Source organism: Diospyros lotus, chromosome 14 (assembly GCF_014633365.1).
Source record: "Diospyros lotus cultivar Yz01 chromosome 14, ASM1463336v1, whole genome shotgun sequence".
Classification (NCBI taxonomy): Eukaryota; Viridiplantae; Streptophyta; class Magnoliopsida; order Ericales; family Ebenaceae; genus Diospyros; species Diospyros lotus.
Genome location: NC_068351.1, coordinates 2,388,545 through 2,415,017, shown reverse-complemented (window position 1 = coordinate 2,415,017; position 26,473 = coordinate 2,388,545). Strand labels below are relative to the sequence as shown.

Below are 26,473 nucleotides of genomic sequence, written 5' to 3'. Positions count from 1 at the left end.
TGAAAAATAAGTAAGTAACGTGTAACATTTTAAATTTAAGCGACTAAATAATAATAGAATACAAAATTCAGTAATTATTGATGTATTCCACTTGTGTATTTTTAGCAAAAGATTAACACTTTTGTGATTAACTTAGCGAGGTTCTTTGATAATTGTCTAAGAAAATTAGTACATTAATTGTATGTGAAAAGTGTGTCTATATGTCTTAATAATATGATAATTTAGTTCAAGCACCTAATCATCTATTATTCTTAATCTCTTTTATAGCATCATAGATTTTCACCTTATTAAATTTGTTAATCGTATTAGCAAGGACATCTCAAGGGTACAATTAGTTAACTTGATGAAATCCTTCAATTGCCGCTAAAGAAAAGAAAATAGGTGAATTGACTATCTACTTCGTATCCTACATATCTATCTACACAACAAATTAATTCCAACATCTAATTATTTATTATTTTAAAATAAAATTTTACGATCAAATTTATATTTTTATTTTATTTTTTGGTATATAGTCACTTAATTTTTTTTATTATTTTCATTATATTCCTAAACATAATTTTTGTGTCAATTCAATCATTATATTTTAATATCTTTTTCGTGTGATTATTCAAATTTTTTATTGTTTGGATTATATCTTTAAACTTATATTTTCGAATCAATTTAATTTTTATATTTTTATGTATAAATAAAATAATATAATAAAATACATGTCACATTTTATTTATTTCAAAATATAGGGGTATAATTAAGAGAATAAAAAATTGAGTTATTATAAAAATAAATTAAACTGACTAAAAAATATATAATCAAAATAACAAAATTTTAAATAATTAAAATAAAAAAAAAACATAAAACTACAAGTACAAAAATATACTTGAGACTTTAAGTTCAAACCATAATCATAGTCTCGGGTTAGCTATGTACTGAATCCTGATGAATTTTCAACCGACGGAATCCTCCGAAGTTGAGAATCAATCGGCCGGGACAAAAGAAAGGGAAAGTCAAAACGCGGACACTTCCTCCGTCGGCCTACTTGGGCAATCACCAAACTTTCCCTCACTTTCTCAGGAGCCAAACAGGCTTAAAAAATGCACCTCCCATTTCTTATTCTTCGCCGCCTGCGTCGTATCTTCGGATTCTTCAATCCTTCCAACCAATTTAGCCTCTTTCGTATGTCTTCTAATCCGACCCACTCCCGCCGGCGCTCTCGCCATTTCTATTATCAGCATTTGAGTCGATCTCGCTATAGCGAATCCAATTAAGTCGAGCTTTTCCAGAAGCCATGGACGAAGAGACACCGCTCGTTCTCCAAAGTCAAACCAAAGGGAAGAACCATGGCAGAGACGTGCACATTCTGAGCTCGGCCTTCCTGTTGATTTTCTTGGCTTATGGTGCCGCTCAGAACCTGGAGAGTACCATCAATACTGTGAGTTAGTTCTCCGGTTGTTTATTATCATATTGGAATTGGGTTTGTTGCTTCGTCCGAAACAAAATTGGATTGTTCCGGATTGTATTCTGGTTTCAGGAGGATGATCTGGGGACAATTTCGCTCGGGATTTTGTATTCGTCCTTCACCGCTTTCTCCGTGATCGCCTCATTGGTGGTTCGGTTTCTAGGCTCGAAAAATGCTCTTGTTCTTGGGACTACTGGATATTGGTTTTTCATAGCCGCGAATTTGAAGCCAACATGGTAACTGATCCCTCACGACTCTTAAATTATCCATGATAAGTTCAGAAACAGAGCTTTTGTTATTTTCTTCACGGCTATGGTATAATCAATTGTGCTGAAACTTCCCTATGAACTATGAAGTAGCCAAAGATTGTCTTTATAGAGTAATATATTGATGTCCATGTTATTGTAGAACTAGAAGTGGTCTAATTTGGGTTCTGCATTGAATGATTCTTTCTGTAGGTACACTATGGTGCCAACTTCCTTGTACCTGGGATTTGCTGCTTCAATAATATGGGTTGGGCAGGTAGAACTTCATCTTTTACATGTTTGTTCGGCTTTTATCTGATGATAGACTGTCTCTTCCTTATTTATATTCTGGCCCATCAGGGGACATATCTTACTTCCGCTGCGCGTAGTCATGCACTTGATTGCAACTCACATGAAGGAACTGTCATTGGGAACTTCAACGGAGAATTTTGGGGAATGTTTGCTAGTCATCAGGTATACAGTGTGTCGGCTTTTTATGTAATTTCCAATCATCTTCTGTTTTCTACATGAACCATCTTTTTGTGATACCAAATGTAAGAATGGTGCAAAAGTCTGTAATAATCTCCTCTTCTACGTTATTGCAGTTCATTGGGAACCTTATCACTCTTGCCCTATTGAGTGATGGAAAGGTATGTCCATGCTTGCAATTACAAGCTTCGATTTGTGTGGTTGGCCTTCCTTTTTTTTTTCTTTCTATTCATTTTTTTTTATTATCAATGCAAACTCAGTATTTTTGGTTGGATATCAGTGCATGGATCAAAATGAGATGATAGTCAGAATTTCATTAAACCAGAGTTGCAATTTAATGCAAATTGTTAGCTATAAGTGAGGGCAAGCATTGGTAGCTAGCAATTATAGGGTCGCTCCTTTGTGACAAAGGCCACAGGTTTGAGTTGTGGAAACAACCTCTCTGGTAAAAGGAGGGGAAAGTTGTGTACAAATACAACCCTCACCTGACCTTTACAAAGTGAGAAGTCTCGTGCACTAAGGATGCCCCTTTTTGAGGATTAAAGTGAAGATGATAAAAAAATTATTGTCCCACTTATTGCTTGAAGGGGATGATGCATATTTCCTTCCTCATGCCAAAAGGGAGGTGCATCCTTTTTCGTTTGTATCTCCAATAGACTTGTTGGCACAATATTCTGTTTGTGGATATACTTTGGCTGTAGAACTTTTGATATATTATGTTTGTTTTTCACTTCTTTCTAATAATTGGATTGTAAAGTATGCAAGTTAGAGCATCCATTTTGAGCTTTCCTGGTTAATGAATGTCACTAAGAAAAGAACAAAGATCAATGAGCCTCTATAGCAAATGACTAATTTACTTTTTGTTTATATAATTGTCTCGCTACAAGCTCTCTCTACTCTGTGGTTGTATTTTATTAAGTTCTTTTGACAGTCATCTATGTTTTAAAGCAGATTGCTTTATTTTAACCAATATGCTGAAACTTTAAAAGATTATGTTCATTCAACACAGAGATCATGTTAGTGCGTTGGTTTTGGTAAATTAGAAGCATCATATGTCATTGCCTTGCCCATGTAGAAAAATTGTCTTGCTTTTGGTTGTGGCAAATTATAAGCATTTTGAATTATGCATGGAGTCAGAATCTGTGACTTCAGATTTCTTTTGAATGATTTTTATGGTTGGGTACTATCCATTCACATCAATGCAGGGAGGAAGTATCAGCAGCACAACTTTACTATTCGTTGTGTTCCTTTGTAGCATGACCTTAGGTACCGTACTTATGTGCTTCCTAGATAAGCGGGGCACAGATGGAGAGGAGAGTTTACCAGATTCTTCAGCCACTCTCTACTCTTCCATGGTTTCCCTATTGAAGTCTGTCATCACTCCATTGCTTGATGTTCGAATGCTGTTAATCATCCCCCTTATTGCATATTCAGGCTTGCAACAGGCATTTGTATGGTAAGCTTTGATTGGCTTATGGTGTAAGACATTACCTTTCTCTAAATAAAATTCATGTGACCTTTTTGATTGAAGAATGCATGTACTATTTTAGGGCTGAATTCACCAAGTACATTGTGAAGCCAGCACTTGGTGAGTCTGGTGTAGGTGGTGCTATGGCAGTTTATGGGGCTTGTGATGCAATAGTAAGTATGGAAATGCAAAAATCACTAGTGATACCAAGTCTTTTAACTGAATTGGTTCAGTAGGCACGACAAGCAGCTTTTCTCTATCTTGACATGCTCCAGTCTTTGCATCTTTTATTTCTCTCTCTTTTATCTTGTTTTGAGTTGGGTTCGCATCTAAAAGTAGCAACTTCAATTTTGAGGGAAACAAACACCAAGAGTGGGAACTCTTTTTGAGAATCTTTTGTTAGTTCTGAGCTAGCAACCCTGGTGGTACTTTGCGTGAATGCTATGGGTGGAAAATCTACACCTTGTGGCTTTCTTCTTCTAAATTGTCTCTGCGATGGCCAGTGGATTCCAAATTTGGCACATTTATACTTAAAACTTATGCTCTATCATTTTCATCCTTCTATGTTGGAGAGGAATGTATTTAAAATTACTTGTCATGGGATGTACGTACTTCAAATATATCTCGAGCTTGCTAGGAAGGCATGTTTCATGCCTGATTTATTCCCTGCTTACATTGTTGATTCTTTTGCACTCATTTTACTTTTTGCAACTTGTGTCAGTGTTCACTGGCTGTTGGTAAAATTACCTCTGGTCTCAAGTCAATCACTCCAATAATTTTGGCAGGAGCCTTTATTCAGTCTATTATACTGCTCTGGCTTCTGCTGAAATATAGGTGAGCTTCTTGTCGTCAACTCCAGTTGAAATCAAGTTATTACGCTTGTAATTTTTACTTGTTTAATATCTTATTTGAAGCTGTTTTGACTTGTTGAAATTCTCTATTGTACAGTGTGACTAGTGGAGTACTTGGCACATTATACCTTCTCCTCATTGCCGGAGCTTTGGGCATTGGCAATGGAGTGTTCAACACGCAGCTTAGTTCTTTGGTTGGGATGCTCTTTAAGCACAATATGGTAATAATTGGTTCTGTTTGTTCCTACTGAGCCCTGTTCTCTTCTTATGGGTCTGATTTCTTTCTTAACAATCTCAGTACTTGAACTTGGCATCCTAATCCTTAAGATGGTAATGCTTTTTTAACAATCTCAACTTCTTTTAGGTCTGACTGACTTCTTTAAGATGGTAATGCTTTTAGTGGGATATATGCCATACTATCCTCATGTGGTTGTTTGCATGGCCTTTGCCCGCACTTCTTTGTGATCATTTTTTTGTTAAGAGGGCAAGCTTTTTTTTTTTTTAAATAGATTAGAGGGCGAGCCTTGGTAGCGACCAAAAAAAAAAAAAAAAGCGCAAAGGATAGACTGTACAATCCTCCCTAAATAATGTTTGTGACTATCTTTTGTGATGCAAATTCAGCCTATCCAATATCTATGCATGTAAATTCAGGGGTAGAACAACCAACGTATTACCTTTCCCAAGCCCTGTGCACCAAATTTGATTCATTTGAGACTAAATAGCATAAATGGTCACTGAATTTTGTATTAAGATACAAAAATGTCACTGAACTTCAATTTAATATGCAATTCCATAACTACCATCAATTACAGTTAAAAGAGGCTAACGAAATGCTGACGTTTTTGTACTTTAGTGCAAAGTTTAGTAATATTTTTGTACTTTTGTATAAAACTCAGTGATCATTTGTGCTGTTTAACCATCCATATTGTTAGCCGCATAAATATCTCGTTAACTTCTTTTAATGACAATTGATGACAATTATAGAATTGTATAGTAAATTGAAGTTCAGTAATATTTTAGTTACAAATTGAAGTTCAATAACCTTTCGTAACTTAATACAAAGTTCAGTTAGCATGCTATTTAGCCTCTATTTGAATCTAAAATCTGAACGAACCACCCATTAGCCTTTAAAGTTCTGATTCTTCTGAATGGCTGCCAGATCCGAGTATCTGATTTTAGATGCATCTTTGGGTACAGGAAGGCGGATTTGCACAGCTCAAGCTTTGGCAGAGCGCTTCGATTGCTGTTGTTTTCTTCCTCAGCCCACACATCACACTGCAGGCGATGCTAGTCATCATGCTTGCTGCAATCTGCATCGCAGTTGCCGGCTTCCTGTGGCTCATTCTTCAGGTAGAGAGAGCATTCTCCGATGCCACTTGATGATACATTTACATTTAGCAAGCAATGTAAACGATACACGGCCATGGCGATAATTGCTTGGCAGTAGTAGTGATCTCGTCGTCTTGGGTTTGAAACACAACTTGTTGGCAACCAGCAGAGGGTTTAATTCTTTGAATTTGGTTGCATATATACATATACATGATATATAGAATGTATGAACTGATGACAATATTGAATTGAGTTGTTTGGAGCAGTTTGCTCTTCATGCCAATTGCTGGCTGGTTTCCCAGCAAACCCACTCCTAGAAAAAACTGCTTTCTAGCTTTTTCAATTGATGTTTTCTCTAAAAATGGTGATCAGAAGTGGGGACAGTCAAACATTTCCAAATCACCATAACCAACAAACTGAAAAGTCAAGTAGCTGTTGAGATTAGGTTATCTGTTCAATCTCTTCTTCTCCAACTCAATCTCTGTCTGTGTGTGTGTGTGTATATATATGTATATGCAGACTAGTTCTCTGAACATTCTGCTTCACTGTATCTCCAAATGTCTCTGTCATCGTTCTTCTGTTCGCTCCACCACCGCCTCACATCGAGGCGGCCGCTGCTGCTCCATGCCGTGACGTGGACGGCGATCCTCGGATCCACCGTGGCGGTGGCGTCGTTCTCGCCGGAAGTGACATTCGTTTCAGCGGTCTCTCCGGCGTCCGCCTTCTCCCGGTCGTGCGAGGGCCGGGGGCTCGTCAGGCTTCCACTGGATGATCCGGCGGAGGTCTTGTGCTTCCCGGCGCACATGTTACGGCGGTCAAGGGTCGACCTGGTCGTCCCTCCGGTGTACGCGGCGCTAGTCGTTGCCGGATCTCTCTGCGCTGTCCGAGCCTTGGGTCTGTGGGAGATGGATAACGACGACAGACTTTGAGCGAGCCTCCGAGCTTGGCTTAATTCAATCGCTCGCGGTTTGTTTCCTTCTTCCATTCATGGTCTATAAAAGCTGTGATTCAAACTATTCAATTGTCGTTTGTACATTAGAAGTTTTGAATGTGCGAGGACTCGATTCTATCTCCATGAATCTTGAGAATTGCTTCATTGCTTCTTCTATTTTTTATCCTTCCATTTGAATTATTTTTCTTTTTTATATTATCCCATCGAATCTTTTATCCTTCCATTTAAATTATTCTTCTCCTCTATATTATCCCGTCGACTTTTATCGATAAATATAACCTCTTTTGCACTTGTAAAACATGAGATATCCCACTATATTAATCCATCCCTACTGCTACTGTTTGTTGGATTCTTCTATTTGTTCTTAGTGCTCCATTTATTCTCAGAATCATGAATGCACACGTGTTTTTATAAGAACTTGTTATATCCTAAGAGGATAGTCGCATTTGCTTTTTATACCATTTAAATAGTAAAAATTATCCTTAAATTCAGTAAGGTCGGTCACGCTACAAACTTTTTGATTGTTTAGTATCCACCCTTGCATTTTCTTACAACATAACTTTGCAGGAATTATGATTTGGAAACCCCTTGCACAGTTATTAAAAGGGGACCCATCATTGATCCAGTCTAGCTACTGGTTCAATCAATGATTCACTGGTGATAAGAGATCGCAATAACTTTCTCTATAACTTTCGCTGGTTTGATGGATGGGTCGAAAACTGATTATTTTGACCCGTTTTTGACTTATGTATATGTATAAAATTGTTATATTGTCTTATGTTACACTTGTCGGGCAACATAACAATTATTCGACTTGCCGGACGTAAGTAATTTGAGAGAAGGGACATGGTCTCAGGGGGGTGGGGTCCACAAATCGCATCCCTGCTAGCCCGCATCAGACAACATGTCAGCATCAGGGGCAACATATCAGCTCTGTGTCTGTAAGTAATTTGAGAGAAGGGATGTGGCCTCATGCGGGGTGGAGTGGAGTCCACAAATCACGTCCCCTCTAGCCCACATCAGGCAACATGTCGGCATCAGACAACATATCAGCTCTGTGTATATGCATTCCCAGTCTATTTTACTTGAACCGACCCATTACGATTACTGGTTCATGGTCCCGCTGACCAAACCGTTGGGTTCTAATAAGTATGCGTGTAGGCAAGTCAAGAAAGTATTCCACTGGAACTACAGAGTTAATAATCATATGCTATATCAACGCTTACACCATGAAGTCCTTTAACAGATGCATAATGAAGTAGACACCTAAAACAGTGAAACTGAAACGTAGTCTGCCTGCCATGTTTAGGAGTCTTTAGAGAGGAGATACATAGGATGGTACCTAACCAGAAGGCTTCAAGCAACTTCTTGAGGCACTTTTTGAGCTGAATTAACCAAATTGTCACTGAAATCCCACAGTTTCTTTGCAAGCACCTCATCGGTGGCAAGCTTGCTTGGAGGCCACTCGTTGCAGTCCAGGAAATACTTTCCGGTAACACCTTTCACCTTTGGGTGAAGCGCGACATAGCATGATGTGGCTGCACCCTGACAGAAGAATAGAAATGAGAGTTATTCAATTTAATTTTGAGTAAAATTATGGAATTGAAGTGTTCTATGAAGATGCTTGAATCATGGTATCCAAGCAAATCTCTCATAACTAGTAGTTGTTGAACTGGATTAATCTAAAAGGCAGCATTCCCAAATAAAAAATTTGAGCTAGATCTTGTTGAAGTGCTTTGAATGTGGCTTACTGTTAGATTCAGAGTCAGTATTGTTACTATTATTGTTGTCATTTTTGTACAGCACAGAGCCTAAAAGAAATTTCCCTTTTCCCCCCTCGTTGATGGATGGACTACAAGATATTTACCTGCGGGACGTTCTTCCACAGGAGAATGGTAAATGCCCTCATGAGACCTGAAAAAATGGCAAATTCGAACAATTAGACTAGTCTTTCGATCTTTTAGATATATACTGAAGAGACCAGTGAAGAACATACTAATTAGAAGTCCAGAATGTCTATAGAGATTCGTTGTTATTAACCCTGGATGCACCGAGTTGACTGTGATATTTGCATCTTCTTCCTGCATGTTAGAAGAGAGATCAGAACCCGAAATATTTAGACGAACATATCATAAAAAGTTGTGAGATTGGCTTTTCCCGAGGATAATTTCAACAATTAATGCCATAACTTTGTAGGATGATCCATTATCAGATTCCTAAAGCTAAAAAAGGTCACAGTTCAAAGACAAACTTTGTGTTAGTGAATCTAATAATCGATATAGGGATGAACACAATGGTAGAGAAGGCATATAGTTTAAAGGGATCGCAGGTTTTTCATCCCATACTTGCTAACTCCTGCACTTAGAAGAAAAATTTCTAAAATCACCTTCAAACGACGAGAGAGCTCGTTGGCATGCAATATGTTGGCTAGTTTCGACTGTCCATAGGCCTTCTTGTCCGAATAACTGATAAGAGACAGCAAAGAAACAGACAATCCTGTCAGCTTTGAGAAAATAGATTTAAGGAAAAGCTTTAGCCTGAGAATCCCCTCTTCTTATTTATACCTACCTATCTTTGTCGTTGATCTTATCAAATCGTATCCCCCCTTCATAGGTGTGTTGATGTGCTACTGATGTCAGGTTCACAATCCTACCCTCAATACCAGTAGCTTTTGCTGTGTCCTTCATTTTGTCTAGGAGTAATTTTGTCAGGAGAAAATGACCTGATAACAACCAGTCGATTCAAGAAATAAAGTGTCATTTGGTGTGAGTTGACATTAATCCATAAGAAAAACTCAACCAACATTTTAAGACACATGCTACCCCTACCAAGATGATTCGTCGCGAATTGCGTCTCAATACCATCTTTGGACAGTTGGAATGGGCAAAACATAACGCCAGCGTTGTTTCTGAAACAACAGGCAAACCATTTGTCAATGAGAGACTTGGTGGATGATTGTTGACCTGAAAACATGATGTTTGTGTTTACAAGAGAGGAAAATCACATTAGGATGTTAAGAGGACGCTGAAGAGAGCTGAATTCATCGACAAAGGCTCTAATTGACTTCATCGAGCCGAGGTCAAGTTTCATGATGTCCACGCGAGCAGCTTCGTTGTCTTTGAGAATGGTTTGCTTGGCTTCCTTGGCAGCCTCTGTGTTCCGGGCTGCAATAATAACATTGGCATTCCTGAGAGCCAACACTCTTGAAGTCTCCAAGCCAATCCCACTTGACCCTCCTGCATTTCCATTTTCATCCAGAATATCAGTAGGATCAATCAATAACAAGTTGCCAACCAAACAGATGAACCATTTGAATCAGAGAATGAACCATCACAAGTAGTCTTAGGACTTTTGAAAACAGAGCCATAAGGGAAACAAAATCAGCAACTATCTTAAGAAGAAAGAGTGAGAAAGACAGGGTACTAAAGAATATGTCAACGTTTTGAAATCAAGCCTGATATATTGACCTGATACTGAGAAAGGGTTAAGGGTCAGGGGTCAATAGTTAGACCGGGGATGAACCGCAGTTGAACCATGTCTTTCTTTATATTGAATGGGACTTAAACCACCAAACTTATATATTATTCAAAAGAGTTAACATCAATTTATTTCAGGTCTTTCAAATTATTGTCATCTTCTAATATTTAAAAATGGAATAGAAAATGAACAGAAAAGAGAACTGATGGGTTGAACCAACTGGTTTCTCTTCAGCTGTCCCGTCAAGTTCCTTTGATATTGCCATATATGTTAAGGTCTGAGACAGGAGATTTGATGATCAAACATAAAAGAAAAAGAAGATCCAATTCTCACCTCCAAACCAAATGTATATATGCTATCAAACAATGGATAATCAAACATCCCACATAAAGAAACACTAATCTTTATTCTTTCCTTTCCCAACCGGCTAGCTATATTCCATAACATGTAGTACACTTTAAACCACATAATACCCACAATGTTGACAACTCAATGGCAAGAAGCTCAACTGCTTTACCAAAACCTAAATCAATAGAACCATAGAAATAGATCTATCTCTATTCACCATTCAAAATCAAACCCAAAAGCCAGATGAATGATGGAACACAAACAGAAGGGCAACCAATACACCAAAACCATGAAAGCAAGCTTAAGAACACAGGGGAACAGAAGCTCTAACCAGTAACAATGGCAGTGAGGTTGCTAGCATCAATCCCTTGTGTAACCTGTTCAGCAGTTGAGGCTGATCCGAACCCACTTGGGCCTGGAATTCCTGTTATCAAAGAGAAGATACCCATTTCCTAAAACCTGCAGAAAGAGCACAAAATCTGCCCGTTGAATTGAATGGTGAAGAAGAAGGCAAGTACAGGCAGCAACAGATCCAAAAAGAAAAGGAAAGCAAAAGCTCGTGAAGATGAGTATCGGGCTTGGCTTGGAGAGGTCTAGGTAATAAAGAGTTCCATTGGCACAAGATGGGCATTTAATGGTACAAGGAACGGAGTCGGTGAGTGGTTGTGAATTTTCTTGGTGTCAACCCTCAACCATTCATCTTTATTTTATCCGTACCCGTTTGGATGACAGAGAAACTAAAAAACAAATCCCAACCCTCCCTCGTATCATATCTATCTTGGAACATTTGGATGCATGTATCCATGATGGGTATCAAGCCATGATCCTACGTTCTTGTCTATTCTTGAAGTTTGTCCTCGAATTTTACTTTCTATACCTCAACATATGTTATGGTAATGATACTTTGGATAAATCACTATAATTTTATCTCAATGCGAGTATCTATAAAAAAATAAATAAATAAAACTAATTCTTTTAATATAATCTCCGACACTTAAAGTTAGTAAAGTAAATGAAATAATGGCTATTGAAGAGTAAAAGTCTATTTATTTATCCATAAGAGTCTTAACTTTTATATTCAAAGTGAGTCACGATATTCGAAGTTATTTTTAAAATTATAAACTCAATTATTTAAATTGGAGACAAATTCAAAAAATTGATCAAAACTAACTCTGGATTCGAATTCTCCAAAAGTGAAAAGCGAGTCAACATACTTGAAATTATCTTTTGATATTTGATTATTTTGAAGTGACAAAAAATTCATCAAAATAGATGAACTTAATTATTTTAACTCGTAAGTGAATTCATTAGGTAGAAATTATCTCTAAATTTTTTTAATTTGATGATCTTTGATTGCTCAGATCTCCAAAACTAAGATTCGAGAATTAGATTATGATATTTATCTTTCAAATATAATCTGTTTTGTGTTCTATGTTTTATAATTCCTAAAATTATTTATTTTTAGAGAAATTATCCCCAACCTTTATAAAAAATAAAAGAAAACAAATTTGACCCGGCTTCTCCTCTTGCGTCATAATACAATACCATAATGTAGTAATGTCATCTCAACTATCAAATTAAATATTTAACTAACATTCAAAAATTAGAAACTATAAAGACATTACAAAATTTGTTTATTTAAAGATAATTTCGATTAGCATGATTGGTTTTAAATCTTACCAAGTATGGAAAGTTTTGGAATTTAATTATTTTTAATTTTAAAGCCTAGTTTATTTCTATTTTAGGATTGAAATTGCAAGATTAATGGGAAACTTAAACAATTCAGAAAATTGTAATTACAAATTGAAGTGAGAATATTTTTATTGTCTATTTTTATGAAATGTGAATATTTTTGTGTTGGCATAGAATTGAATGTCCTACCAAAAAAAAAAAAAAAAAATCTTAGGTGGTTTTGGAAGAACATATTAGTTGGTTAGACCTATGATGTACAAAAACGTATTTGAAGTGTTGTTTCGACGTTTTCAAAATGTTACATGTATCGAAAAGTCAATAAATACAAAAATATATATTTTTGACTTGTTTCTGTAATTTCAAAAAGTTTTGAAGTCATTTTATAATTTTAGAAACACATCAGAAAGCACGTTTTCGATTTAAATTACATTTCCATCTATAATGAGGTGAGAGACAAAAAAAATTACATCCACGAAGAACTTATTTTTTTTATCCATGAATTTTTCCATGTTTTTATTTTTTTAAATGATATATTTTTATTTCTATTTAATATTATATATATTTTTCATTTCCATATAACCTAGGGTTCGACTATTAAAAGTATAATTGAGCTTAATTTTCATATCTTATTTTTATTAGATCATAACTTTTAATCCTAGAAGGATTACGGAGTCATAAAATACCATTAGAAAGTTTATCAGAACTTTGCGATGTGCCTAAATCACTAAACCATTTTTGGGGCCTCAAAATCATTAGTTTTGAAGTATTATGCTTCGTTTATATTTACTTTATGTTTATTTATTTATTTATTTTTTATTAGGCACCGCCCTTGTAGCTCATAAACCCAAAAAAAATCTTTAAAAAGATATCAATTTGCTAAATTCCACAAACAACGTCCTCTTCGTAGGCCTCCGTCAACGTAGAGAGAAAACGAAAGCAAACGTTACGTCTCTATCAAAGTAATTGATGAGTAACATGTTCCATAATTTTTAATAAAATTTATTTTTAATATTATTATTATTTTAATATAATAACAATTTTTTATAATAGAAAAGTATATTGGGTGTAATTTTCGAAAGATTTGCACAAAAAAAAAAAAATAGTTAGATGTGCAGGTGAATCTTCAATAAGGGACTTTCTAATGCTTGAGTAAATCTCCAAAAGAAAGTGCAGAATGCAAAAAATAAATAGAATTATAGTCTGAATAGAGTTGTGTGTCTCAATCATTCAGTTTTAGTAATGTCTCCTAATCCCTCGATCATTCAATGACTTTTTGTACTTATGATTTATTTTCATAATTTTTTTTTGATAAATTTTTAAGTCTTTTTATTCAAGCTTGAGACCACTTTTTTAGACATAATAAACACCAACGATGTAACCTTCTTAGGCATCGTAGGGTTTCATTTCCTTAATGTTAACCACATTTTTCAATCACTTTAATTAATAAGGTATTAATTAAACATGTTATATAGTCGGTTACAGGTTCCGTGTTCGAATCTCGTTGTTAGGTTCTGTAATTTACTTCTCTTACAAAAATATTGGGGTTGAGGCCCTTAGGGGAGAAATTTCACCTTTTGATCCCAAAAATATTAATTAAACATAATGTATATAATTTGAGTGATAAAGTCTTACTATGATGCAATTTATTTACAAAAAAATTATTTGAACACTTAGTTATAATTTTTTTATGAACTCATATATTAATATGTTGTAATAAATAATGTGACGTAAAATATAATATATCAATACACAAATATTATCACACCCTAGAAAGGATGTTCAAATAGCATAAAGTTCAGTTAATATTAGAGGGAAAGAGTTGCATAATAATTTGGTTAAGCCTCGTTTATGCATTTTTTTAATTTAGATAATAAAAAATAGAAATAAGGCAATTTGATTACAAAAATGGCGTCGCCCGGGCTCGAACCGGAGACCTTCAGTGTGTTAGACTGACGTGATAACCAACTACACCACGACACCTTGTTGTCCTTCGGCCTTATTTCAAACTATTTTTACAATCAATAAAATTTCAACCATTGCAAATGATTCCCAAAATAAATCCAAAGTGAAAAAAAAATTTAAATTGAAAATATTATTTAAACATTTAGTTACAATATTTTTTATGATAATTATACAAAAATATGTCATATTTTTGTATCTTATCATACTTATTAAAGGCATATATTATTATTGTAAATCAAGAAGCGAATATAGTCTTACCTCGATAAAAAAATATAACTAAGGTTTTTTTTTTTTTTAAACTAGTTTTATAAAAATTATTTGATCTAATTCATTAAATAAATTTTTAAGGCCAATAGCATATTTATATCCCTAAATTTTTGTATGTTTTTTTTACATATAACTCTAAATTTTTCATGATTTTAAATGTTATTCTAAATTTTTTATAATTTTAAATATACCTCTGAATTGTGTTTAAATATTTGACTAACTAGTGATAAGTATGCACATTGACATAGTAATTTTTTGATGTCTCCTCAATCCCTTTTCTCTTTAGCTTTGTCTTATTTGACTACTTCAGTTAAGTTAAACAGTCCCGAATCAATAATCACCTTATCATATATCAGGATTGAGAAGAAGGTCAATTCAAGGATAACATTTCTTGTTGGAAATGACTCAAGAGATGTTGGAGAGAAAGATATGTAGTCAAAAAAAAAAAGAGAGTGAGAAAAAATCAAAGAGATAAAGTTAAGGAGATAGATGTTAAAGAAAGAATAGGAGTTAGAGGAAGAACGGGAATACGTCCAAGGAGGGAAGGTGGGAAAAGAACTGTGAAAACGTTGAAAAATTATCATATAAATGCATATCATTTATTGTTAAATATTTAAATAAATAATTTTACACAATTTAAACACATTTAGAATCACAAAAAAATTTAAAATTTCATTAAAAATGAATGCAAAAATTCATGAACATAAATATGCTTTTAAATTCACATTTAAAATTACAAAAAACTAAAATAAAATTTCACAAAAGAAAATGCAAAAATTGAGAGACGTAAATATTCTTTTTGGCCAATTTTTAATATAATAATATTGAGAGACGCAAGTATTTGAGATGCTAGCGTATTGTATATGTTAACAGTATCCAAACCCAATTGGAGGAATTTGCTTGGGATTAACTTAATTTTAAGCAACCGAAAAAGCATATTGAATCATTCCCAGTAAGCGTTTTGATTCACTTGCACTCTCATGTTGCATATTAAATTAGGAAAAATAAACAAGAAGTTTAAATTAATGCAATTTCGATCAAAACCAGGACGTTTGGATTCAAGATTCCAAGGCCTCTTTGTCTAAGATGAACACGAATCAGTGGTCTATATCAATGGGTTTTTCTCGAATTCAAGTGAATGCCTGCCCAAACGAATCTGTGACATTTGATCAGACCTTTGGAAAGATTATCAGTGAAGAAGCATTATCAATAATTCGCAGACGAACAAGAAGAAGAGAAGAAATACCCAGAAAATCGACTTGAAATTAAGGCAATTTCATTCTAAACCATGGCGATTCAGATCAACCATTCAACACAATCACCCACTGTCGAACAAACAATAAGCCCGATTTTGATACGCATACGCATAAACCTAACACTAAAAGCGCCATTTACAGGGCCCAATCCAACCTAACCCTAGAAACCCTAGCCAAGCCAGTTAACCGCCGAACCCGTACAGAGTCCTTCCCTGCCTCTTCAGAGCATAAACAACATCCATGGCGGTCACCGTCTTCCTCCGAGCGTGTTCTGTGTAGGTCACAGCGTCGCGGATCACATTCTCCAGGAAAATCTTGAGAACGCCGCGAGTCTCCTCGTAGATGAGCCCGCTGATTCGCTTGACGCCACCACGACGAGCCAGACGGCGAATCGCCGGCTTCGTGATGCCCTGGATGTTGTCCCGTAGCACTTTCCTGTGACGCTTGGCTCCGCCCTTTCCCAAGCCCTTGCCGCCCTTACCCCGACCAGACATTTTCGAAACCCTTGACGCTCTGCAGAGAATCGGAGAGAAGGTAAAAAGCTGTGAATTGAGGTTTTTTTCGATGAAAGCGAAGCTGTTTATATAGGAGATGGTTTCGGACTTTGGATGGCGACGAAGAATGTGGGTCGTTGGATGAGGGGCTCGAGTGGACGGACAGGATGGTTATCTGTGTCCCAGGGATCGAGTAGTCTTGAACCGTTGATGAGGCTTAGATCTACGGTCGGGAGGTTGTTGGTTTTGGGTTTGCGGATTGTGCTTTTTTGGGTTTGAAAATTTGAGAGCAGGGAAGTGGCGATTGGCGGCAGTCTGAAAATGGAGTGTCATCCAATGAGAGTTCGACGCGTAGCCTTACATGTTACGACGTCGCATAACTAAGGGAAACATTGTTGTTGCCGGAAGAGGAGTGCATAGACGAAAATTATTTTAAATGAAATGGAAATAGAATTAAATAAAATAATTATTTTATTTTACCTATATGTTTGGTATAGATCAAAATTAAATTACTATTTTATTTTATTGTTATATTTGATATTTTTTTATCAAATAAAACAATAAAAATAATTAATTGATAAAAATGTTCCTTTACATTATTAGAAATTTAAAAATTTTATAAAAAATATTTAATTCTAAAAATCCATAAAATCACTTAATATATGTAGCACTATGAAAGTAAAAATATAATAATACCTCATTCCATAAAGTAAAAAGCCTTTTTGTGAAATTGTTATGTTGCTTCCGTCCTCCTTTTATATGTTTACATTCGACATCTTATTCCATAAAATAAAAAGACTTTTATCAAAATTGTTATATTGCGTCGGATAAACCCAAGACAGATGGGAGAATATTTTTGAGACTTTTCATTCATTATGTGATGAAAAGTCTTTTCGTTATTTTGAGAGGATAACCATTACATTCATTCATAACAATCAAACAATATCTCATTAAAATCTCATTTTTATTCTCATTCCTTCTTCATTTATTTCGTCCAACCAAACATAATATAAGAATGCTAAAAATAGTCAAATAAGTTACTATACTTTTAAATGTAGAATTAATTTGAAAATTAGACCCAAAATTGGATTCAAAATAGATCACGATATAGTGTTATTGGGCTGTATTTGTGATCAAGACTAAGGTTGATAGAATTAGAACACTAATGACATCGTTAAGGCAACATATATCATCTCAGGTTTAAAAATACATTGACTTACATATTTAGGGGATATTTGTTAATTAAGATAAGAGGGATCAAATGTCAGATATGAAAAGCATTCTGGATGTTTGGTATTCTCAACATATTTGTTAAATTTATTTGACTATTTTTGGAAAAACCTCACGTAATCTCTTATCTCCTAATTTCAAGATAAATTTATCCGACCTCTCTCCTCGCATAAATTTATCTAGCTCTTTCAATATAAGACTCAATTACTTATATGCTCATTATAAGATAGTTAATGCCATTTAATGTATTTTAAATATTTAAATTTATTAAAAAACTTATTTATTTAAGTTTTATAATTAATATTATTTAATACATTTGTAAATTGTTATATGTTTTGACAATTTTTAAAATTTAAATGACATTATTTATTTTATTTATTTTTTAAATTTAAATTTCTCTCTCTATATATATATTTTATTAACTAATATAATTCATTTCACCAATTTTTAAATTATTTTATTTACTTTTATATTTTATTATCCAAAAATATGTTTTGGCCATTTTTAATTATCTAGGTGGAATTATTGTAATTCTAATAATAATTATGTTTACTTTTCAACTTCTTTTAAATTTATTTTTGAACATGAATTTAGAAAATAAAATATTATTTTTAATTTTTAATTTTATTTTTTTGACAATTCATATCAATCATAAAATAGTATTTTAATTATAAATTTAATAATAGGGATATTTTGGTAAAAAAAAAATTATCTTGATATTTATCATATGCATTAACAAACACATAAAAAAAAAAAATACAACTATCAAAGTATTCTAAAAAATTTAACAAACACTCTGATAAAATCTTAGAATGTTTTACAATCTTATCTTGATTATTCCATATATTTTGATTTGAAATACATTTTAATCTTATCTTAATACCTCTTATTTTGCTCATTTTAACAAACATCCCCTTATCAAATAGAGTATAAGTTTAAATTCGTTTATTAGGTATTTTTCCAATTCCAGCCTCCATCTCAAATAGATGAGGTAAGTAGATTAGGGTGGCAAACGGTCCATGTTGCCAATAAATTCTTCCTGGCATTTGATTTCTATTATTTTTAGTAAAACTTAAATTTACATGTTAAAAAAATATCACAACGTCTATTAACCTTAAATGTATAATAATTATATTTTTATAAATAAATTTGTTACGGGTATTTTTTGGACCGTTTTGAGTTATTGTCTAGACTACTTTGGGCTGGAAATAATTCAGTTATTTGACTCAACCTCTCAAAGCCTAATAGACCTACGACCGAAGACATTTCAGAGAGATCGCATAATTGCTAAAGCACGAGCTCTAATCGCGAGCTTCCAGCAATGCCTCTAGCTCATTAGTTGACCCGATGAGCTTGCAAAACAAACCAAAAAAATAGGATAACCCAAGATACTGTCCATTTGTCTTATCCGTAGCAAACGGGGTCCTTGATGGTGCAGAACCTTTTTCCATCGATTTTGTGGGGCTGATAAGGACACATTGTCCCTATAATAATTATTCTTTTATAATTGAGAGTCATCAAAAAAAAAATTGTAAACATCATATACTATAAATGGGGAGTCAAAAATCATTGTACAAAAGAGAGAAAATAGATACTATTACTCTGTTGAAATGATCAGAGAGCACTCGTGGACAAGATATTATTATGATCAAACCACGTAAAAATTCTATCGTATACTGTTTGTTATTGATGATATTTGTTTATTCTCTTCGTATTCATGATTAATCTATTAATGTGGGCCGACGAATCATGATTAACTAATTCTGAACGTCGATAAAATTAAAGATAAAAAATACCAAATTTATGTCTACGTGATTGATGAGGAAATAATAAAGAAAAGTTAAAACTATTAATTTTAATTATTTTTTAAATTTAAATAAATATTTAATTTATTAATAAAAATAAAAATTTAAATTGATTCCTGATTAAAATAAAATACAATTTATTTATAAATTACAAAAAAATAATTTTTAATGCATCTTTAAATCAAGAAAATACTTTTTATATGCTTCTCCTTAAATTTTCTGGCTGCAGGAGAATTTGTGTTATTTCTAAGAATGCTGCAGGCTACGCGAGACAAGGCGCGTGGAGGCTTGGCCACACTATACAAAGCCAAAGGGTGGTGCCCTACGACCCGTCTGAGTTGAGATCAGAGAAAGAGAGAGAGAGAGCGAGCTTACATTGAAGCAGATAGATAGAGATGAGGAAGTTCGATCCGTGGCCGGTTTTCTTCCGGCGAGAGTGGAGCCGCAACTGGCCGTTCCTGGTTGGTTTCGCCATAACCGGCACGATTATCACCAAGTTATCTCTCGGCCTCACCGGTACAATCTCGCTCTCTCTTGTTAACTACAATAGCCTACTATTTCTCCAATTCACAGCCACAAAAATGTGATCTGTATTTGAATCATGTTGCAGAGGAGGACGCCAAGAACTCTCCCTTCGTGCAGAGGCACAAAAGGTGAAAGAATCTCTCGCTCGCTTGCCCTAAATTTCGTTTAATTTCTCCTTCCCCGATTGCTAGTTTTTTTGTTTGTTATCAAATTTGATTGTTCTGTACTTCTACGCGTCTCTGTGTGTGAAGATAGAGATGCATAGACGGATAATATAGATCCATAAAAGGATTGGTGAATTGGATGATATCTGCAGATGGATAACTATTTCTCTGCATAACTAGATAGATGGGTGCTTAGGTGCATACATGAGATGAAACATCACTGATATAAAAACCTCAGTGAGGTTTGCTAATGTTGAATTCAGGTGCGTGTGACTATTGATCCTAACATCACATATGTTAAGCAGTTGATGAATGCCTTGGGTAGTATTTTGAGTCATTTATTGAACTAGAACTTTTGAATACTTACCCCTTGTTTGGATGGGGGGTAGGGGCAGGGGTATGGGTGGGGAAACTTTTCTCCTTGCTTGGGAGTTTTGTAATGGAATGTGCCCTCCCCATCCCTCCCTTATCCCATTTTTCTTTACACTCTAATTTGGGGTGTAGGGAGGGCAAAGAAAAAAATGTTAATAAATTTTTTGTTGATTTTACTATTAGACTCATTATTTTTTAAAAAACTTACATATTATTGTTGATTTTACTACAAACTCATTATTGTTTTTGTAAAATCTTAATATTATTTTGAAAGTGAAGGATATAACTGTCATTCTGCTTTTATTACCTTACAGTTTGGTTCCCGTCTGTTCTCCATCCAAACAAAGTGAGGCTACATTACTTTACTTTATGTTCCATTCTTCCGAAACAAGGGGAGAGTACCAACCTTTACGTTTCTTACCTTATCCTTCTGCTTTGTTCCATTATGTCTCGTTTTGTCCCCTATCCCACCTCTCTCCCAAACAAAGCATTAAAGATAAGTTGAAAAGAGAATTGCTCTGCAGTTGGGGCATTGTTTCTGTTTTGCATTCTGCTTTTTGTTAAGGTCATCAAATGGTTCCACAAAATGACTACAAATTCTTAGACCAGATGACATATATTTGGTTTAAACATTTGGGTGAGATAGCTATATGTTATATATCCATGACATTGGTGCTAGGAAATGGACAATCACGAGTTACAGTAAATTTCCTTCATTGATGACTCAATACCCTTATACACATATGTTATAATTAGATAGCCCGATGGTTCTCCGAGGGGTGGTTTGAATTTAGTTGAATAAATTTTTGGTTTTTGAAAATGTAAAAACTATTATTGTGGATTGATTGTAGTTTACTCAGAATGATGATTTTGAAATGAAACAAATAGCAAGAAACTAAAGGAAGCCAAGAATTATAGTGGTTTGGCTTCTTCTAAGTATACATCCACTCCTCTGGCTTCACTTTTGAGGAATAAGGATTTTACCTATTTATTGGATGGAATCCAATCCCAACTAAAACAATAATTAACCTAACTATAATAAAATTATGAAATTCTTTCCTAACTATAATTATCTGAGCAAATAAGCAAATCGTAAACTCTATTGATAAAAAACTAAATAAAATAAGAAAAACCTAAAGAAGTAAATATCCTAAAATTAATAATTATTATTCCTCATCATCACTAGAGAGTTTCAATCCAGAATGATTTTAAAATCACAAATATCACAACACCAATACAACCAAACAACAAAAAATGAGAAACCCCTCAATAAACGATGGCAAATGAGAAACCCAAGATCATATTTAAAGTCCTTTGCAATTCTCCTCCAAATTTTCAGCACATAAACCTCATTTGCAACCTTGTGTTTTCAAAAACTGCTTGCAATTTACTTTAAAAATCAATAAAAAAATTTTATCATCAAAACCAAACTAGGTTACTGTGGATAACAATACACATGTCCAAGAAAAAATGATTGACCCACATAGGTATTATTTTGCTCCTCTCCACTAGTAATGTAGAACACACTATCACAACATGGATATGTGCTTCACGTGCCATCTCAAGATTGCCTTGATGTGTTTGAGAAATTTTCATATTTTAGTTATTATGGTGGAATATTTTGAAGGCGTATGTTGCAACATCTGTTTGGTCAAGCAAAATGGTTGAGTCCATGAAGCTATATGTCTTGGCTTTGGTCCAATACCTCTTAATCTGTTGACATTTTTGGTGGTTAAGGACGCATACTTTTTTTCTTTGTACTTCCAAAGCATTGCTATTTGTATGAGTTAGCTAACAAGTTCAGACAAGATACTTAAACATGCATTACACGACACTTGTTTCTTTTAGCCTTGTGCCTAAGGATGAAGGTCTTACTTAAGCATGTCATCTCTAGTGGCTTTGATTTTCCATGTGGTCAGTTCTATGAGAAGAGAAGTGTCACGACCCTGGGGTAATCTTGTAATTACTTACCTCTTGTAGACCGTTGGAGGTTAGAAGGCGGGAAGAATGGTTGTAACAACTAGGGTAGGCGGTTAAGTGGTTAGAGAAAATCGTTGTATGGCTAGAGGTCCTTTTAATAGAGACCTATGGCACACAGGAGGATTTACCAATTGAATGAATGAATAATCATCATTCCCTCTCAATTTCTCCCTCTCCCTATTCTCTTTGATTCTATCTATCCCTCTCCCTCTCTCTTGTTCTTATAATCGGCATTATCGAAATTGCTAGCCCTAATTCAAGGGCTTGACAAAGTGGTATCAGAGTCGAATGATTTGATGGTGGGAAGACTTGTAGTAGCTGCGCCATGGCAGAAAAAACATCGGAAGAAGCGGGTTGCTTCGGTGTGGGAAGGACATAATGCATGATTGAGGAATTTAGTGCTTCTAAAGATCAAGGTGCCATGGCCGAGGGAACACGCTTGAAGCAACTAGAGATCAGGTTGGAGTCCGTGGAGGTTGAGATGACCCACACCCAAGAGGCCATACGCTAAGCGCAAGAGGACTTGGCAGAATGGAAAGAAGCCATGCAAGCGGCCATGGAGAAGCATCAAGAAGCGTTGGAGAAGCAACAAGAAGTGATGAATTGGTGTCAAGAAACGGTGGAGTTGCAGGGACGGGGGATTTTTGCCCCAATTCTACTTGTCACCGGAATATCCACCAAGATTGGCCTTTGACTTGATTTTGCCACATCAGGGCAACCGTTTGGGCACACAGGGAATTCTTGAAGAAGTAGATAAGACTGCGACCCAAGAAATTCTGGTGAGAAATCAACAACAATGGACTCAGACCCATGTTCCAATGCCAAGATTGGAAATTCCATTGTTCGAAGGAAAGAAACCATGATGGTGGATAAGGAGGTGCGAAAGATTCTTCCAATTTTACCGAATCCTTGAAGATCAAAAGATAAACTTGGCGGCGACCTACTTGAATAAAGGGGTGGATTCTTGGTATTAAGGATGGGTCCAAGATGAAGGGATGCATGGAAGCTGGGCTGAATTTGCAAATGGTTTATGTGATTACTTTGGGGAGAAAAACATGGCAAATGTAGTTGAAGAATTCAGCAAGTTAAAGCAAGAGGGGACTATAGTTGAGTACCAAGCCAAATTTGAGGAGTCGAGATCCATTGTGTGCTCTGTGCAGCCATGGCTTACCAAATAGTACTTGTTATCCAGCTTCATCAGCGGGTTGACGGAGGAATTGTGGCCCATGGTAAAGATGATGACAGCGGGTTGACGGAGGAATTGTGGCCCATGGTAAAGATGATGACAACTTCGTCTGTGAGGCAAGTTGCAAAAAAAGCTAGGTTGCAAGAAATGACCTTAGAGGCCATTTTCAAGAAGCATAATGTTCCCTACGAGCCTAGTTTATTGGTCGGGCAATATAGAGGTGGTAATTCTTGACTTTTGCTTGCAGGGCCTAATCAAGAGGCAACCAAAGTAAATTCCTATAATAATGGCACAAAGGTAAATCTAATAGAGCAGAGGAGACAACTAGGGCTATGCTTTAGGTGTGGAGACAACTATAGCCCCGACCATCAATGTAAGAGACAACTGATGAATATGGAAGGTTATGATGAGGAAAAGGAAGAAGAAGAGGAGGATGTTTCCCATGAAGAAACATGTGAGTGCAAGGTGATCATAGGGGAGGAATCACAACTGCATTCTATACTGATTGAAGTGTTTGAAGAAAAGGCTGAGGCAACAGTAGAACAACCAGAGACTGTGAACACTGCTACACTTCTACTACTCAAAGGGGAAAAGCAAAATTGTGAGAAGAAGAGAAGGAGGCAGCAAGTATTGAAGGTAGGGATTGGTTGAACCATAGCCTTCGCTGTCAATTCTTGGGGACAAGAATTGCTTGAAGGGGTGGGGATTGTCACGACCCTTGGGTAATCTTGTATAGGGTAGGTTGTTAAGTGGTTAGAGGAAATCGTTGTATGGCTAGAGGTCCTTTTAATAGAGACCTACGTCACACAGGAGGATTTACCGATTGAATGAATGAATAATCATTCTTCCTTCTCGATTTCTTTCTCTCTCTAATTCTCTCTCTCCCTCTCCCTCTTTCTCTCTCCCTTTCTCTCGATCTTGCAATCAGCATTACCAAAATTGCCAGCCCTAATTCAAGGGCTTGACAAGAAGATTTATATTTTTACCTACAAGGATTTTTTTTTTTTTGGATAGGACTAGCCCTATCCTAGGTCATCATATGCTAGGCTCTATCAGTAATTAGCTTCTCACCAACCCTAGCACCTCCACCAATGATGCTTTACTTTTAAATATATTAAGGGTCAAAAGATTTAACCTGAGGATCTCATATTACCCTGAAATGGTTGCCATCGGGGTGGAGACTAGGAGAATATTATTTGCTTCAAGGCAATAAAAAGGAACATGGTTACCTTAAGTTTTCCACATGGCTTTTAATAAAACTGACTGAAGAAAGTACTTGTTTGCTTGCTGTCTGAATAATGAACACTTAAGATTACTTTCTAATCACTTGCTTGTTATGTTACTTAATTTATGCAACACTGAAAGCTAAGTGCTCTTTTGTATGGATCCAATATAATGAGAGCTATTTGGTGGGCTACTCAATATATGGCCATCCGTTGATCATTCTTGTGTGAGAGTTCTCTGTGATACCGTAGTTACATGTCGTAACGAGGATCTTTTGGACATTTATCTGTTTTCATCATATGCATATTTATTTTGTGTGCTTCTTTTCTTCTTACCTGGACACTATTATGCAGTGTGATGTGCCACTTTGTGAAATACACAGTAGAACTTTTAGGCAGCTTTCAGATTTCTTGTACTGCTTTTCATGTAAAGTGAAACTTTGATCTTTGCAGGTGAGTTTCTCTGAAGAAAATAGAACAGCACAATGTTTGTCCTGTTGGAACTGAATGTCAAAACTGTTTTATCATTTTGATGTTACCCAATAATGACTGAACGCTTCAAAAGTTCAGCATTGCATTTACTTTTGGCTATCCATGAAGAATGGGACAGGATTTCCATGGATTTTTATGACATCAGAAAAATTCAAACATCCTTCTAATTCTTTGTTGGCTTGGTTTATGGTATTGTTTATTCAGTTCTATATGACACATTTATCCCTTCCCAAGAGACCAGGTAAGCTTCATAGAAACCCTGCCCCAAACTCTATGCTAATATTTATTACATCATTACATGAGATTTGAGGTGCAGCATCTAGGAAGACTAGTATCCTGGAGCAAACTGGAAAATATGGTTAGAAGTAACTTTGAATAGGGTAGAGAATACCAAGGGTGGCTAACTCAAGTAGCTATTCACCCTATGATAAGCATGTGGTCATGGATTTGAATCTTTTCACGTCTAATACAGTTGACATTTCTTGATGTTTACTGTGTAAAAAAAAAAAAAAGAAGAAGAAAGAAGAGATGACAAAGAAGTGAGCAAGTCTCATATTTACCCACTTTTTCTGGTGTTGCCACTTGGACACATTAGAATTGACTAGCAGACTTACAAACTAGCTTCCGGCCAATTATAATTATATTATTGTTTATTGGCATTAATATATATTATCATCATGTATGATGCACAAATGTTAGGGATGCAAAGTTTATTCTGTGGTATTTATATAAAACTAATTTTTACATTATATTCAGTAAATGAAGCCAATTCTTGTGCAAGGCATGGTTGTTAGCCCTTTCACTTTGAAATGTGTCTTGATTCTTGGCAGGCAGGCTACTGTTCTGTTATTATTTTTTAATTATTGGATATCCCAATCGGTCAATTGATTAAAGAAAAACATGATTTTAATATAAATTCCCATAACCCTTCACACCAAAACTTTGTAGTTTTTTTAGGGTAAATTACTTAAATATATATATATTTCACAGAATCTTGCAACTCATTTAATCTACACATGTTGGAAAGGTTAATAGGATATAATGTATAATATTTTTCTTACATCCATATATTGTATTTTAGAATGAGTTCATAATAACTCTAGATCGTATAAATAGGAGCCCCAGTTGCCAAGTTCTAGTCGTATTATTCTACACATTAATGTAAATTGGGATTATTATTTTTTGTTTGTAAAGTAAAACCAACTCAAAA

At 35.1% G+C, this 26,473-nt stretch overlaps 6 protein-coding genes and 1 non-coding gene across 7 annotated transcripts in view; 4 read left to right on the top strand and 3 right to left on the bottom strand.

Annotated features, from left to right (window-relative positions):
* Positions 1-925: 925 nt before the first annotated feature.
* On the top strand, positions 926-6,115 carry LOC127790428 (UNC93-like protein 3). Its single transcript, XM_052319948.1, has 10 exons — positions 926-1,429; positions 1,529-1,692; positions 1,915-1,978; positions 2,062-2,175; positions 2,307-2,351; positions 3,396-3,646; positions 3,741-3,831; positions 4,380-4,492; positions 4,607-4,730; positions 5,707-6,115. Exons 1-10 carry the CDS (start codon positions 1,286-1,288, stop codon positions 5,887-5,889), a joined length of 1,293 nt encoding a protein of 430 aa, XP_052175908.1. The 5' UTR covers positions 926-1,285; the 3' UTR covers positions 5,890-6,115.
* Positions 6,116-6,278: 163 nt separating this feature from the next.
* Positions 6,279-7,088, top strand: LOC127790430 (uncharacterized). Its single transcript, XM_052319950.1, has one exon. The coding sequence runs from the start codon at positions 6,396-6,398 to the stop codon at positions 6,765-6,767; it is 372 nt and encodes a 123-aa protein (XP_052175910.1). The 5' UTR covers positions 6,279-6,395; the 3' UTR covers positions 6,768-7,088.
* Positions 7,089-7,967: 879 nt separating this feature from the next.
* On the bottom strand, positions 7,968-11,275 carry LOC127790429 (short-chain dehydrogenase TIC 32 B, chloroplastic-like). The gene is made up of 8 exons (XM_052319949.1): positions 10,947-11,275; positions 9,795-10,026; positions 9,619-9,698; positions 9,359-9,512; positions 9,177-9,255; positions 8,787-8,871; positions 8,658-8,704; positions 7,968-8,335 (listed from the first exon to the last, which is right to left on the bottom strand). Exons 1-8 carry the CDS (start codon positions 11,062-11,064, stop codon positions 8,147-8,149), a joined length of 984 nt encoding a protein of 327 aa, XP_052175909.1. The 5' UTR covers positions 11,065-11,275; the 3' UTR covers positions 7,968-8,146.
* A 2,938-nt stretch (positions 11,276-14,213) lies between these two features.
* Positions 14,214-14,287, bottom strand: TRNAV-AAC (transfer RNA valine (anticodon AAC)). The gene has a single exon. It is a non-coding gene; the product is annotated as a tRNA-Val (tRNA).
* Positions 14,288-15,779: 1,492 nt separating this feature from the next.
* LOC127789729 (histone H4) lies at positions 15,780-16,352 on the bottom strand. Its single transcript, XM_052318682.1, has one exon. The coding sequence runs from the start codon at positions 16,284-16,286 to the stop codon at positions 15,975-15,977; it is 312 nt and encodes a 103-aa protein (XP_052174642.1). The 5' UTR covers positions 16,287-16,352; the 3' UTR covers positions 15,780-15,974.
* A 3,296-nt stretch (positions 16,353-19,648) lies between these two features.
* Positions 19,649-19,978, top strand: LOC127791098 (ATP synthase small subunit 6, mitochondrial). The gene is made up of 2 exons (XM_052320872.1): positions 19,649-19,837; positions 19,932-19,978. Exons 1-2 carry the CDS (start codon positions 19,717-19,719, stop codon positions 19,976-19,978), a joined length of 168 nt encoding a protein of 55 aa, XP_052176832.1. The 5' UTR covers positions 19,649-19,716.
* The window catches only part of LOC127791097 (dolichyl-diphosphooligosaccharide--protein glycosyltransferase subunit 4A), a 23,147-nt gene continuing 16,405 nt past the window's right edge, over positions 19,732-26,473 (top strand). The window contains exons 1-2 of the mRNA XM_052320870.1: positions 19,732-19,837; positions 19,932-19,974. The gene's annotated coding sequence lies outside the window, so the exon portion shown is untranslated. The remainder of the gene's footprint in view (positions 19,838-19,931; positions 19,975-26,473) is intronic.

Bases quoted from the DNA above. Each gene is read 5' to 3' on its own strand.
- LOC127790430 (XM_052319950.1), top strand. From the start codon at position 6,396: ATGTCTCTGTCATCGTTCTTCTGTTCGCTCCACCACCGCCTCACATCG.
- LOC127791098 (XM_052320872.1), top strand. From the start codon at position 19,717: ATGAGGAAGTTCGATCCGTGGCCGGTTTTCTTCCGGCGAGAGTGGAGC. The intron at 19,838-19,931 runs GTACAATCTCGC...ATCATGTTGCAG, and splicing joins GTTATCTCTCGGCCTCACCG to AGGAGGACGCCAAGAACTCT.
- LOC127790429 (XM_052319949.1), bottom strand. From the start codon at position 11,064: ATGGGTATCTTCTCTTTGATAACAGGAATTCCAGGCCCAAGTGGGTTC. The intron at 9,513-9,618 runs GTAGGGGTAGCA...GGTTGTTATCAG, and splicing joins ATTCGCGACGAATCATCTTG to GTCATTTTCTCCTGACAAAA. The intron at 8,872-9,176 runs GTGATTTTAGAA...TCTAACATGCAG, and splicing joins AGCTCTCTCGTCGTTTGAAG to GAAGAAGATGCAAATATCAC.
- LOC127790428 (XM_052319948.1), top strand. From the start codon at position 1,286: ATGGACGAAGAGACACCGCTCGTTCTCCAAAGTCAAACCAAAGGGAAG. The intron at 3,647-3,740 runs GTAAGCTTTGAT...GTACTATTTTAG, and splicing joins TTGCAACAGGCATTTGTATG to GGCTGAATTCACCAAGTACA. The intron at 4,493-4,606 runs GTGAGCTTCTTG...TCTATTGTACAG, and splicing joins TGGCTTCTGCTGAAATATAG to TGTGACTAGTGGAGTACTTG.
- LOC127789729 (XM_052318682.1), bottom strand. From the start codon at position 16,286: ATGTCTGGTCGGGGTAAGGGCGGCAAGGGCTTGGGAAAGGGCGGAGCC.